Below are 16,043 nucleotides of genomic sequence, written 5' to 3'. Positions count from 1 at the left end.
AAAACCTGGACCAATAGGGTGCTTTGAGGACAGAGTTTGGGAACTATTCCATTAGGGACTCTGCACGTGTGAGAAGAAAGTGGGTAGAAGGTAAATAAAGTACTTCTGATTCTGCTGCCCCACCATGTGAAATTCAGTGAACAGTGGGATGAGAGAGCAAACACCTATCCTTGACCAGAAGAAAGATAAGAACTTCTACTATCAGACAAGAAATCCTAACAGTGTTGTGTCTAGAACATGTTCAGCTAATGGACTCTGACATGACATCGAGTGAGGGTGGAAGTGTCACTCCATGCCCTGACAGTGCTGTTATTTTGTCCCAAATGTAGTATCTAGCCACCAACAGTAGAAACTTGTACCCTCACGGGCTCGCTTTGCTCGCCATACTTTGGGCATGGCGGCTCGCTGCACTCCTTTTTGCTTGACACAGGTTACTATTCCCAATAGATATCGACGTGCATAGTAAATTATGACGTCAGGGTCCTTTAACTGAAAAGAATCTAGCCACAACCATCCAAACAGAGCCTAGATGATTATGTCAGTGTATCCGTTATACATACGGGATGTAGTTAAAATGCCGGCAGACAGGATACCGGGTAGGTTAGTGTTAGGCTGTGTGAAGTCAAGGACCAGAGCATTTCGTACCTGGTGGAAGGGGTCATGTTGGAGGGTCTAAATTTGCACATTCGCAATGATTCGGTCACAGTGGCTCGCTTAGGCAGGCTACACAGTTGCACGATATCGGCATGATTTGCCCAAATCGGAACGACAAATCAGGCATATCGTGCAGTGTGTATGCCCGATTTTCAAGCTCCTGTGGTCGCATGTGATATCGTGTGAGTGGCCGTGCTGTACGGCCAATCACACGATATCACATGAGAGGCTGTACCTATTAAAGGACGGAAGAGTCATTGTTCCGTCGCTCATTAAATCTTTTAAGTGTGTACGGGCAATCATGCAATGTCCAGGGTGAAGGTAAATTGCCCTGAACATTGGCAAGATTGCAAATCGTTCAGGTGTGTACCTAACCTTAGCTTGCCAGAGGTTACTTGTCCACGTGGACAGTAACTGATGACGTCAGGATACATTTACTGAAGGTGATCTATGGAAGTGGATAGATCCCCTTCAGTTTTTGTACCCTGACGCCATCAGCTACTGTCCAACGTCATTCTCTACCATCCACGTCGGCACAGAGGGGCATATAATCTTGTGGCGAGAGAAGCGAGGCCTGAAGCATGGCGAGCGGACAAGTTTCTTTATTTGGGGGACTGTTGGGCAGGGAACCGCACTTCCGCGCTCAATCCACGTCACTTCCAGGTACAGAAACTGAACGGGAAATATGATCCCCTTCCGTAGACTGACCCTGACGTCATCAGCCAGGGTCCAACTTCATTCCCTACCATCCAAGTGTGCATAGAGGGGGAATATAATTTTGTGGCGAGCGTAGCGAACCACCGAGTCCGAAGCATGGTGAGCGAAGCAAGCTCACGAGGGACCAACTTTCTTTTTTTGGTGGACTGTGTGGGCAGGAAACCACTTCCGCCCTCAGTTCACGTCAATTCCAGGTACAGTATCTGAAGGGGAAATAAACCTCTCCTATGGCTCTCCGTGAAGGGGATTTAGGCATTACCCTTTCTGCTATCCACAACAGACTGTAGGTTGCAGCGTGAGAAATACGTCATCACACCGCGTCACATAGCTTTATTCCTACTCGCCGGAAGAACAAATAAACTGTAAACGAGCGACTCGCATTTGCCTTCATCTGTAAAATACTCACATAGGCCCAGTCAGGTAGTCGCAGCATGTGTGCAGCCAGTATCTCCTGCACGTACACAACACCAAGTCGGAAACGGCTACCTGTCAACCGGAAACACCAACACCCGGCATGCCTTGCAATTTCCGGCGCCCGGACTGTCTGCTGCGCTTCCTGAGGTCTCTCTCTGACTGACACCAACGGAGCAAACAACGGCAGCAGCCAGAGCGGCTCAAAGCGCGATGAACGGGCTCAGGGAGGAGGGTAGACACAGGAAGAGGAGGCCACACAGCCCGGAGATCATCCAGGTGAAGGAGGAGAGAATAAGTCCGGGCAGGCGTCACCGAGCGCGGCGGAGTCCGACACCGGGAAGTAGCGGAGGGGAATTCACGCAATCCCGAAAAAGGAACAAGTAAGTGCCCCCTGATTGCTGTGGCATGGTCCCTAGTCCCGTCCTACTTCCGGCGCCACAAGCCGTGCACATTATTTCAGACCCTCCAACATAACCCATTCCATTAGGTACAAAATGCTCTGCTGCTGGACTTCCCTCTTAATGTATGATTGCAGTCACCTGTGCTGCAACACCTGTCTCATCAATTACCTAGTTCAACACAGGTGGCTGCAATCATACATTAGGTGGAAAGTCCAGGTGCAGAGTGTTTTGTACCTAATGGAATGGGTCATTTTGGAAGGTAGGTTACTTCCCAGCCTCCTCCTATCATACAGCTGCTACTGCCGCACCTATAACATTGGGCCAGTGTAATCGCATAGCACTAGCTAAAGATAAACTATTTGATTCTAGGTAGAAATAATCTAATGCTGTGTACACACTAAAGACTGTGGGCTCTAACGACCGCTCGGGTGATGGTCGCGATGGTCAGAGACCATCGCGACCATCGGGGCTTCCGACGAGACCCTAGGGTAGGGTCTCACTTGTCGTAAGCCCCGGAGAGCTTCTGGCTCTGTCTGAGCCGGAAACTCTCCACTGACATCACTAGTGATGTCAGTGGGGCCTCCCCCAAACGGCAGGCGTTCCCATAGGAACGCCTCCGTTTGGGCTGCCACCCCCCCGGCCCGCCTTCCAAACGGGGCGAGCTGTCAATCAACATCGACAGCTCGCCCCCTTTGGAAAGAGACCCGCTATGACCAGCGCTGTCGGTCGTAGCGGGTGTCATGCATGCGCACGAGGGAGCCGGCTCCCTCGTGCGCTTGCGCACTGGCAAAACATCGAGGCGGTCGTAGACCGTACGGCCGCCTCTGAATAAGCTCCTGTGTGTACCCGGCTGAAGCATGCTACAGTGTATGACATCGTGTGGTCGTTCGACACTGCACGATCTGGTGAACGACCGCATGATATGTAGTTCACCAGCCGCCTCCACACCATGGGGTCGTTCATCAGATTGAGCAGCATGTAGGTTTGATCTGTTGATGCAGGAGCGAACATTGTCGCTCATAAGGCACATCCACTAGCAGACCAAAAAACGACTGCACGATTATGACATTATAATCGTGCAGTCGTTTCACAGATTGTGCTGTGCCTACACTGAACGTTCGGACCGCGCATCACTGGTCGTTTCCAACATTAATGTGCCCGATTCATGCACGATTGAATGATAACGATATCGCTCAATCGCACATAAAAATCGGCAAGTGGATGTGCGCCTATAGTAGGTACACATTGGCCGATGTGTCTGCCGATCTGCAGGATCAGGAGACATATCGTCTAGTGCAGGCATGTCAAACTCAAAATACCAACCGGGCCCAATATTCAAGGTGCACATCCACTAGCATATGAGGTAACGACAGTACAAGTACGACATCATAATCGTACCGTCGTTCCCCATCCCCTGCAGTACCTACACTGAACGATTAGTCGTTCAGTGTAGGCACCCTCCATCATCCCTGAACATGGCCAATCTGACATTATCGGCAGGTTGTCCGGCACGTTCAGCCGATGATTGATGTTGGAAATGACCAGCGGGAGCACGCATCGCTGTTTTTTTCCGATTTGTGCGCGATTAATGAGCGATTGCATGATTCCGATGTCGTAATCATGCTGTCGCTCATTAATATCTGCTAGTGGATACGCGGCTTAATGGTGTGTATCCACCAGCAGATAGTGGAACGACAGTATGATTACAACATTGTAATCGTACAGTCGTTCCTCTTCCCCTGCAGGGCCTACACTGAACGATATGTTGTTCAGTGTAGGCACCCCCCTCATCCCTGAACATGGTCAATCTGTCGTTATCGGCAGATTGACCAGCATGTTCAGGCGATGATTGATGTCGGAAACGACCAGCGGCAGCTTACATCGCTGGTCGTTTCCAATATTTTCATGCCCGATTTGTGTACGATCAATGAGCGATTGAACAATATCGTTCAATTGCTCATTTTAATTGGCAAGTGGATACTCGCCTTACGAGTGTGTGGGTTGAAAGAAAGAAAAAAAAGTCTTATATCCAGATCCCACTGCACCATCACACCCCTCCCAGATACCACTGCCTCCCCTCACACTGCACCATCACAGCACTACTCCCCACAACTCACACTGCCTCCCCTTACACTGCACCATCACACCCCCTCACAGATACCACTGCCTCCTCTCACACTGCACCATCACAGCTCTACTACCCACAATTCACACTGTCTCCCCTTACACTGCACCATCACACCCCCTTATACATCCCACTGCACCATCACACCAGTACAGTCACTCACAGATCCCACTGCCTCCCCTCAAAGATCACACTGTGACTGCCTGCCCGCACACTTACCTGTTTTCCTTTGGTGAGGTCACGTCTCCTCTACTGCCGGCGTCGTCCTCTTCTCCACACAGTGGTGCACAGCGTGACGTCTGCACAGGTTGGAAGCCGGCTGCGGATGGGACAGTCAGTGGTGACTGACTGCTCTGCAAAGACTTATGGGAGGAGCGAATAAGAACGTCAGCCGCGCTGGAAGATGTCAATAATCTCTGAGAAATAAATGACATTCTATACTGCCATCTGAGCAATATACTTATCAGCTATTTTTTGCTTCTTTCTACCAAAGTGACATGAAGAAACAATTGTTATACCGCTATGTTGCCATTTGGATCAAAGAAAGATTTGATTGGATACATTTGTCTACACTTGTAGATAGACTTTTTTTTGTGCTTGGAATCAGATCAACAGCAGAAAATTGGCCCTATTGGAGCATTAGAAATTTGTTCTTCTGGTTTCAGATTCAGGGTTTTCTTTTTTGGAAAGGAGGGGGGTATGGTTATAAATTGTAACTACTGTATTAATGTACAGTCAGGTGCATAAATATTGGGACATTGATAGAATTTTCATATTTTGGCCTCTATTCACCTCCACAATGGCTTTGAAATGAAACAAACAAGATGTGCTTTAACTGCAGACTTTCAGATTTAATTTGAGGGTAATTACATCCAAATCAGGTGAACGGTGTAGGAATTACAACGGTTTCTATATGTGCCTCCCACTTTTTAAGGGGCCAAAAGTAATTGGACTATCAACTCAAAAGCTATTTCATGGACAGGTGTGGGCTATTCCCTCGTTATTTCATTATCAATTAAGCAGGTAAAAGGTCTGGAGTTGATTCTAGGTGTGACATTTGCATTTGGAATCAGTTGCTGTCGACTCTCAATATGAGATCCAAAGAGCTGTCACTATCAGTGAAGCAAGCCATCATTAGGCTGAAAAATCAAAACAAACCCATCAGAGAGATGGCAAAAACATTAGGTGTGGCCAAATCAACTGTTTGGAACATTCTTAAAAAGAAAGAACGCACCGGAGAGCTCAGCAACATCGGAAGACCACGGAAAACAACTGTGGTGGATGACAGAAGAATTATTTCCCTGGTGAAGAAAAACCCCATCACAACAGTTGGCCAAATCAAGAACACTCTCCAGGAGGTAGGTGTATATGTGTCAAAGTCAACAATCAAGAGAAGACTTCACAAGAGTGAATATAGAGGGTTCACCACAAGATGTAAACCATTGGTGAGCCTCAAAAACAGGAAGACCAGATTAGAGTTTGCCAAACAACATCTAAAAAAGCCATTGCAGTTCTGGAAGAGAAGAGTATAGAGAAGGAAAGGAACTGCTCATGATCCAAAACATACCTCATCAGTGAAGCATGGTGGTGGTAGTGTCATGGCATGGGCATGTATGGCTGCCAATGGAACTGGTTCCCTTGTATTTATTGATGATGTGACTGCTGACAAAAGCAGCAGAATGAATTTTGAAATGTTTTGGGCAATATTATATGCTCCTATTCAGTCAAATGCTTCAGAAATCATTGGACGGCGCTTCACAGTGCAGATGGACAATGACCCGAAGCATACTGCAAAAGCAAACAGAGGGGGTCATTCAGACCCACTCGCGAGCGGCACTACGCTCGCAAGTGGGTCGATGTTCCCCACTGCGCATGCGCACGACAGAGGGAGCTCCGTCGAAGTATTAAAAAGTGAAAGTTAGATTTAGGATTGTTTAGTTTATCCCATTATTTTTGGCACCTTAAAAAGTGGGAGGCACATATAGAAACCGTTGTAATTCCTACACTGTTCACCTGATTTGGATGTAATTACCCTCAAATTAAATCTGAAAGTCTGCAGTTAAAGCACATCTTGTTTGTTTCATTTCAAAGCCATTGTGGTAGTGAATAGAGGCCAAAATATGAAAATTCTGACAATGTCCCAATATTTATGCACCTGACTGTATGTGCATATTATATTATTTTAAATTAATTGATAAAAACTATTAATCTGACAGTGCCTCGGAACACTTTTCTTATTCTCTCTTGGTTTTTAGTATTTGGGTTGATGTATTTCCCGCTGTGGTGCTCCGGGCTGCAGTCAGGTTTTTTTATATACACATTGATACCTTATAGGCGTGGTGCTGAATTTATAGTCTTTCCTTATGGGAGGAGCTGCTGCGGGTGGGCTTGCGCAGCAGCTCCCCCGTCGGCCATGTTTTGGGGAATTCAATAACACTGCCCGATTGGAGCTGAGCTCCGATTGCGGCAGGGGATGAAGGGCAGCCTTAATGACTGGGCCACATAATATATATATTTGGGTCCACATTATTGGGCCACATAAAATTTGAATCTGGGCCGCATGTCTGACATGCCTGGTCTAGTGTGTACCCAGCTTAAAATACTGGGAACACACGGCACAATGTAGGTAATCTCGTTAGCGATTTCCCTTGAACTCCTGAACACTCCGGGACAAATATTATGCATACGCATAGAACATTTGTACAAACGATATAGATGGCTCGTTAATGACTGCAAATCATTACCGATATATCGTTTGGCAGAAAATATCCTCACGATGCATTTTCTGTCTCTCCGTCGGCTGGCACAAAATGGTGGAGGGGAGTGGCCAAGAAAAGTGACAATAAATCGTTCATCGTGCACAGACACGGAACGATGTGTGCCAAATCGTGAAAGACAGGTCGAGATCTTTCTGCATGTTCCAAGAGATCAGCGACCACGATCAACGACAGCGGGAGCGCACATCTGCATCATTATGCCCACACACGATATGTGGTTCCAATAAGTAGGAAACTGCCATATCGTTTAAAAAAATCGTACCATTTATGGGGGCCTTAAGTATACACACTAATGAAAAGCTATGTGTTTATAATATGTAAAAGTCTCTCAAATAAAGAGTGCAGCAGAGCCGCCTATTGGCTTTGGTTGATGTAACTTTTAGTAGAGCCATGCCAGTAGAATACCATGATGCAGATATAAATCACTCTCCTGATTTTGATATAGAGGCTCCTGATGATATCATGATTATTCTGAAGAAACACATCAGAGGGTTTACTTGGATCGCCATCTATACAGTTTGTTCTGGATGCAAAATCAGTTTGCTTTATATCCCACTATAAGGCATTTACATAGAGAGACCCCACTCTTAATGAGTTATTATATCTGCAACATTTTATAGATACATATCTCTTGCAATTTAATATTTGGTAAAGTATTTAGTTCATTTTAAAATATTTTGATAGAATATTAAAGTACAGTAAATTACTATCAAATAAGTATTTTGTTTAATTTTAGGTCACCAGGAAAACACAAAAAGTCATCTGTCAAACGAAGCAAAAGACACAGAAGTGAAAGTAGGAGCCCAGAACGCTTTCCTGTAAAAATAAAGCAGGTAATATTTATTAATCTAAAATCTAGTTACTATTGGTTTTGTTTTTGTTTGTTGTTTTATCCAGATATCATTGAATAGCTGATGATACATTTGTTAATGTTTACCAGACAAAGTACAAATCGTGGTGTTCTCTGCCACGCAACATATAATAATGTCATTGTATGTTTGAAATATAGGTATAATGGATCAATATAAATCTCATAAAAATATGCCGTGCTCCTCTTTTCAACACTGGCAAAAAAGGCAACATTGGTAGTTATTATTACACAGGAAACACTTTAAAAAGAAACAGCCACTTGTCATTAGGTTAACCTTTTGACTGCTGCGGCTATGGAAAGGAGAGTGGCATTTGAGATGAAGCGGTGGGTAGGGTAAGATTATGACTTTTTATTTTTGTGCTGTATGGTGCTGAGCCTCAAAGATGATAGTTTCCCCCTCTGTCAGTCCATGGAGTTGAGGAAGAATATAGGTACTTGTCATTCCAGGAATTCTGTTTCTTCTGTAGGCTCCCTTTGTGATCATGTTAACCTGATCCCTGGATTGACAGATGTGGTTTATGGTTTTTTTTTTCCCCTTTCTAAATAACGCTTACCACAGTTAAATTGCTTTAGGCCGTTAGAACGTCATAATTTTTTTTTGTGTGTGTGTGTGTATGTATATGTGTACATATACATACACACACATTATATAATTATGGTTAACAATAGTCCAGACCCTGAGCTATTTGTTGAAACTGAACATGGAGACGTGAAACGCCATACACATTGATTTGAGTTAACGACTCACATTTATTCTCAAAGGATGCACATAATGCAGGATTGGATTATGTATTTGCCCGAGTCATAAGAGTATATAGCAAAATATATTTCCATGTCTTATTTTCATTTGCAAATTAGGACTCTGACTCGGCTCAAATCTTCTGGAAAAGGTTTTAGGGAATTAATTTAAATCTTCTTGATTTGTGGTAATTTTATAAAGGAGCTGCACATCTAATAAAATAGTGTTGATATTTTGTGTAACAAAAGCATGATTGTTTCTCAGCCTCTGGTCTTTTTAATTGAAAAAAAAAAAAAAACCAAAACCAGTTTTATTTTGACTCTATTCCTGGTTTAATCACTACAACAAAATTAGTTGTGCTGCCTCTAAATCAGAGATGGGGAACCTCAGGCACGGGGGCCATATAAGGCCCTCGTAATCATTTGGTCTGGCCCTCTGAGATTTTTTTTCTACTAGCCTCATCTGGCTAGCAGGGTGCCTAGAATGGCACACTGCAGCCAGCATCTATGCAGCAGTGCCACCTGGAGCATCCTCAGGATGCCTCAAACGGTCACACCGCTGCCCTTACAGCATTGCTGTAATCACAGGCGATTGTGGCCCCGCCCTGTGTGACGTCACACGGAGGGGGCGTGGGCTGCACCAGGCCCGCAAGCAATGTTCTATATATCAAAATGGCCCTTGGCAGAAAAAAGGTTCCCCACCCCTGCTCTAAATAGTAGGCTTACCTCTTACACCAAGTCCCAGCTCTTAACTGAGTACCTGATACAATATTGCAGTAATGATTTTTTTTTTTTTAGTTCATTGTTACAGTTCGTAAAACTAACGGGTGACCTTTTTATGTCAAAAATCAGGAAATAACGAGGGCTGAAAAGTCTAATTTTTATTAATAACTATTTTGCAGTTGCTGTACTTTGCACAATTGTCACCTTTTCAGGGAAATTTCATTGAGCTGGTTTATATAAAATGAATGTTTCTAAAATTCTGTATTACTGAGCTGAATAATGTACCAAAAATACCTGAAGGATTTTGTATTTAATTATATCCACCATGCTCCCTTTGAGTCCTCTGCAGCAGGTTGCCATGTTAGGAGGGAGGATTTTCTTTTTATAGAGACAGTAGCAAGAATATACTGTGGATTGATGGAGTCATATACAGCAGTTGGGATTAATGATGTTCTAGTAGCTGAAATGACTAGTTTGAGCTTTTTGGCCCTGTACATCTCACTTTAGGGTACCATTCTAAGGGTGTAGGAGGCGCTCAGCTGGGAAGTTATCCTTTTTAACAAATCTGCAGTAGAATGTGAGTTCAACACCCAACATATTATTTTACCTTTTGTGGTTCATACCTGAATATTTAAATGTTAAGGTCCACTCATTCACTGGGTTTTCAATGTTTTACTAAGGAAAAAGAAGAGTACTCTCACAGAACACATGAGGACAGGCAGCCCAGGGAGAGATGGGAAGATGATCACAGAAGGAACAGACATAGAGAAGATACAGACAGAGGCCGCAACAGCCACTCAAGGCACAGAGAGCGAGATCGGGAGGAATCGCATTTAAGAGAGCAGAGAGCTGAAAGGGAATTCCACAATGACAGGAGGAGGGAAAGACGCCAGAGAGAAGAGCAGGAAGTAGAGACTGAAATCCCAGAGTCTGATAATACGGATAACGATGGGCAAGTTAAAAAAGAGAAGCCCAACTTTGAACTTTCTGGGGCATTGCTTGAAGACACAAACACTTTCAGGGGGGTTGTTATAAAGTACAGTGAGCCTGCAGAAGCACGCATCCCAAAGAGACGTTGGCGTCTGTATCCTTTCAAGAATGATGAAGCTCTCCCTGTCATGTACATTCATAGGCAAAGTGCGTACCTCCTAGGCCGGCAAAGACATATAGCAGATATACCCATAGATCATCCATCTTGCTCCAAACAACATGCTGTTCTACAGTACCGGTGAGAAAAAAATGCAATGATTGTTGTAGCTGCAGGGGTTGCTGAGTAAATTTTCCCTTTCATGAATAAAACGCTTGGCTATGGGGTATATATTACACACATATACAGTGCCTTGCAAAAGTATTCACCCCCTTGGCTTTTTACTTTTTTTTGTTACATTACAACCTGTAATTTATTTATTTATTTTAATCTGAATTTTATGTGATGGATCTGCACAAATTAGTCTAATTTGGTGAAGTGAAATTATAAAAATATATAAAAATTAATCTTTATAACTTCTGAAAATTGTCATGTGCATATGTAATCACCCCCTTAGCTATGAAGCCCCTCAAAAGTTCTAGTGCAACCAATTACCTTCAGAAGTCACATAATTAGTGAAATGAAGTCCACCTGTGTGAAATCTAAGTGTCACATGATCTGTCGGTATAAACACACCTTTTCTGAAAGGCGCCAGAGGCTGCAACACCACTAAGCAAGAGGCATCACACCATGAAGACCAAGGAGCTCTCCAAACAAGTCAGGGACAAAGTTGTTGAGAAGTACAAATCTGGGTTGGGTTATAAAAAAAAATAAAAAAAAAATATCCAAATCTTTGATGATCCCCCGAAGCATCATCAAATCCATCATCATCAAATGGAAAGAACATGGTACCACAACAAACCTGCCAAGAGAGGGCCGCCCACCAAAACTCACAGACCGGGCAAGGAGGGCTTTAATCAGAGAGGCAGCACAGAGACCAGAGGTAACCCTGAAGGAGCTGCAGAGTTCCACAGCAGAGACTGGTGTATCTGTGCATGTGACCACAATAAGCCGTATACACCATAGAGCTGGGCTTTATGGAAGAGTGGCCATAAAAAAGCCATTACTTAGTGATAAAAATAAGAAGACACGATTTGAGTTTGCCAAAAGGCATATGGGTGACTCCCCAAATGTAAGGTGCTCTGGTCAGATGTGACTAAAATTGAACTTTTCGTCCACCAAGGAAAACTCTGTTTGTCGCAAACCCAACACATCCCATCATCCCAAGAACACCATCCCCACAGTGAAACGTGGCGGCAGCATCATGCTGTGGGGATGTTTTTCAACAGCAGGGACTGGGAAACTGATTTGAGTCGAGGGGAAGATGGATGGTGCTAAATACAGGGATATTCTTGAGCAAAACTTGTTTCAGTCTGCCTGTGATTTAAGACTGGGACGGAGGTTCACCTTCCAGCAGGACAATGACCCGAAGCATACTGCTAAAGCAACACTCGAGTGGTTTAAGGGGAAACATTTAAATGTGTTTGAATGGCCTAGTCAAATCCCAGATCTCAATCCAATTGAGAATCTGTAGTCAGACTTGAAGATTGCTGTTCACAAGCGGAAACCATCCAAAATGAAGGAGCTGGAGCAGTTTGCTTTGAGGAATGGGCAAAGATCCCAGGGGCAAGATGTCGCAAGCTCATAGAGACTTATGCAAAGCGATTTGCAGCTGTAATTGCCGCAAAAGGTGGCTCGACAAAGTACTGACTTTAGGGGGGTGAATAGTTATGCACGCTGAAGTTTTCTGTTATGTTGTCCTAAATGTTGTTTGATTCACAATATAAAAAAAAACACAACTTCACAGTTGTAGGCATGTTCTGTGAATGAAATGATGCACACCTTCAAACAATCCATTTTAATTCCAGGTTGTGAGGCAAAAAAACACGAAAAATGTAAAGGGGTGTATATGCAAGGCACTGTATATGAACTGTATTGTCTTAACTTAGAAACACATAAAGGTTAAACAGTTTTCTGACGTCCAAAAAAGTTAATAACGTGAAAAGCTGTCCCAAATAAGTTGCATGACTAATTTGTCTTTTACCTCTTGGCAACACATTCAGGCCTGATTCAGAGATGGAGGCAAATCACAGTGCTTATGTAAATAGATGCCTCCTGACGGCTTCTCTACGAGGACGCAGCTTCGAATCATCTGCCTGAACATCGGCCATCTGAATAACCTTGAGCTCTCTCAGGATGGACAGGAAATTCACACTGCTGATGCCAGTGAAGGCACTGGCTTCAGCATGTGCAGAAAATGGGGCCAACATGCCACCATTTTCTGGGACGCTGCCTGACGCCGCACGCAAGCGTCAGCAGTATCTAAATCATCTTGCGGTGTTTGGGGCACTGCGAGCAACATCACAGCACCAGATCTACATATGCACAGTGCGTCGTCAGCGCATGCAGAGATCTAAAAACATCAGAGATGTACAGAAACATCGGGTTTACGTACGTCTCTGAATTAGGTCCTCAGTCAGGAGATTTGGTGTAAATCCTGTACCTTATTATTGGATGTTCATTGCTTTTATACAGTCAGCAGTTCCTGTAGAACTGGTATAATGTACATAAGTTTAGTAAAAATCTTTATAGGTTTTTAAAGGTATCGCAGTATTAATAACAATACATAACAGTACCACTCATATTACCGAGCTTGTGAGCGAAGAGTAAATTTAAGTGAAAACAAACAAACGAGAGAGAAACAGAGAATGTAGGAATATTGAGGAAAGAGAAATGGGGAAGACAGGTGAAGGAGATCCCAGTAAGATATAGCTCATATATGGCAAGCCGGAAACGCACAAATCCAAACCTCATTAACATAGAGGCAGAGAATAAATTACACCAGCATTAAGATCAACGACATGAACCCGGGACCCAAAAAAAGCCTTAATTATACCCCTTTCACACAGAAAAATCAAATTACCGGGTAAAGCACTTTTACCCGGTAATTTGCAGAACAACACAGGTATTTTTTCTTTGTGAAAGGGACAACCCAGGTCGAAATTTCCGGGTCTCTGACCCTGCTGCTTACCAGGGTCGGAGACCCGGGTTGACCCTTTCAGACAGAAGAAATACCCGTGTTAATCACCAAATTACGGCTTTGAAATGTTTGACTCAGTAATTTGCTCTTCTGTCTGAATGGGGATTCAGGCTGGGACCGGCAAAACGACCAAGAACGCAAATGTCGGGTAAAGGCCGGCTTTTTGGGGTTATTCTGTCTGAAAGTGGTATAAGATTAAATTCCCCACCAATTAATACGCATTTTATTTAAGTATTCTTTATGGTTTTCTTATAAAATATTTTCATTTAAGAGCATTTGTTTTCTTTGTGTTTTTAGGATGGTTCCATTTACTCGTGCCAATGGGACCCTGGGTAGACGAGTCAGACCATACATCATTGACCTTGGGTCTGGCAATGGCACTTACCTAAACAACCAACGAATTGACCCACAAAAGTACTACGAGTTGAAAGAAAAAGATGTACTGAAATTTGGTTTCAGCAGCAGGGAATATGTGGTCCTCCATGAATCATCTGATACTTCTGAGGTTGACAAAAATCAGGACGATGACGATGTGGAAGATGAGGATGATGAGAGTACTGATAGCTAGCAAGCTGCTGGTGTAACCAGTGTAGTAAGGCGCTCTTCACTCCTTTGTCAAAAGGACCAGTGTTACATTTTCATATGGTGTACTATGTAGCTGGCCTGTAAACATCTAAAACTTCTAACAAAAGCTTTACTGACAGGGATTTTCTTTCTTTTTAAATGCCACTTCTAAGTGACTGGACAACCTTTTATTTTTACTATTGTTATTATTTTGTTAAGCTCATTATGAACTGGTGGCATTGATGTGCTCTTTTTCAATCTTCAGGTGTAATTGAACAACATTTCTGTAAGGATTGTTACTGTTCAAACAAATGAAACCTCTGTAAAATCCCTTGTTTTTGTAAATGCTGCATTTTAGGTGGGTGTATGTGTATAACTGTGTGTGTATATATAGATATAGATATATATCTATCTATATCTATACACACACACACGTTATGTTTATAAGTGTTTTCCAATATATTACATTGGCTTCTTTATAGTTCTTTATACTGATGCTGCCTAAGGGGAACTATAAAATGTTATTGTAACTTGTGTTTAGTGCCCCATATACCTAGGCATATTTAAGGTACTATGGGGATTAGAAAATGTACAGTAAAAATTCAGCATTTACACCCTAAATTGAAAAGTAAAAAAAAAAACCTACACTGAAAATGCTAATAATATACAAAATACATGTAATATCAGAAACAGATTATTGTAGAGAATACATTATTTAATTCATTGTTGGCAAGATAAAAAGGGGTAGCGCCTTAATCTACTGTATCTTTAAATAATCGTGTTTCAGGTTGGAACAAGTTGTACATAGTTTTGCAGATGACCCTCCTACTACTGTGTTCAATTTAAATATTTGTAATATACAGAAAGAACATGTTGTAAATGCATTGGATTTAAACATTTTGATTTACTTTGATATTCATGTGTAGATCCTATGCGTGGAATAAGCAAGTGCCATAGGTATGTTGAAATGTATTGTACTGTAAATATAAGTAATAAAGCCCATATATCTACAATTTTCACAAAATGACTTTGCTCAGTTAAGTACCATACAAATACACTTCAGCAGCAGTAGTTGTTTGGCTGTGGTAACTTTACATCCATGAAACTACATCTTTACATCTTCTGCTCATGGATGTAAAGATGTAGTTTCAGCATAATTGCATAGAACATATTTATCTGCCAAAGAATGGTTGTGATGACTTTCATGGTCTCAATAATCATGCTGCCATGAGTGATATTCCAACCAGTCTACAGGATCTAGACACACATTTGTCTCTCACCAGGACGCGTAAATTTAGTATACAGTGACAATGCTATTTTCTTAAACTTATTTCTATATATGTATATTATTTTTTTAATATGTGCGCTGCATGCATAAATGATCTTATATTTCTCATTTGTTTTTAAGGCAGGGTCATAATTGTTCATTGGTTTGATTTCTGTATAATGTAAAATAAATCAAAAACTTTAACTTTGTCTTTAGAGCCTTTGCAGTCAACAGTCATTTTTAACTTCGACCATATTTACTGTCTAAAACACAGCTTCATCAGTGCTCATTAGCAGTCATCAAGTACACCTGCAGGGCAAAGGACAGTTTCGCTAATCCTCATTGGTGCATGTGTTTAGGAGGCTGGATCAGATACTTCCTGGTCAGTCAGCAAAGAACAAGTGAGTATTTCTACTGATACACTCCGCCACCCCCCCCCCCCCCCTGTGAATAGCAGGGAGACTATTGACATCCTTGCAGGCAGATGCAGCGATATCACATATTGTCCAACCTGCCCCACTACAGAAACAGAAATAAGGAGCTTTAATCGCATGACCGTACTATTCAAAAGTTTTAGAATACACCAATTTTTCCTGTTTTTATTAAGGTCTGAGTAATTCATGTCCAGTTAATAATCTGTAATGGTAGACAGTAAACTGCTAGTTATAAAAAAAAAAAAACGATTTGCAAAAACTGAAAATTTCACACTTATTCCTGAAAATTTT

General features: G+C 42.6%; 2 protein-coding genes across 4 annotated transcripts in view; one reads left to right on the top strand and one right to left on the bottom strand.

Annotated features, from left to right (window-relative positions):
* The window catches only part of AIRIM (AFG2 interacting ribosome maturation factor), a 36,221-nt gene extending 34,001 nt beyond the window's left edge, over positions 1-2,220 (bottom strand). The window contains exon 1 of one of the 3 annotated variants that reach the window (XM_088462087.1): positions 1,778-2,220. The gene's annotated coding sequence lies outside the window, so the exon portion shown is untranslated. Of the gene's footprint in view, positions 1-1,630; positions 1,654-1,777 lie in introns of those variants that run through there. The other 2 variants (XM_088462020.1, XM_088462140.1) reach the window with 2 other exon arrangements.
* SNIP1 (Smad nuclear interacting protein 1) lies at positions 1,755-15,487 on the top strand. Its single transcript, XM_088461948.1, has 4 exons — positions 1,755-2,165; positions 7,825-7,921; positions 10,101-10,648; positions 13,785-15,487. The coding sequence occupies exons 1-4, from the start codon at positions 1,996-1,998 to the stop codon at positions 14,053-14,055; spliced, it is 1,086 nt and encodes a 361-aa protein (XP_088318074.1). The 5' UTR covers positions 1,755-1,995; the 3' UTR covers positions 14,056-15,487.
* Positions 15,488-16,043: the final 556 nt, after the last annotated feature.

This window comes from Taudactylus pleione, unplaced genomic scaffold, assembly GCF_031769625.1.
Source record: "Taudactylus pleione unplaced genomic scaffold, aTauple2 ptg000007l, whole genome shotgun sequence".
In the NCBI taxonomy this organism is placed as follows: Eukaryota; Metazoa; Chordata; class Amphibia; order Anura; family Myobatrachidae; genus Taudactylus; species Taudactylus pleione.
This window is presented reverse-complemented; position numbering and strand designations above follow the sequence as displayed.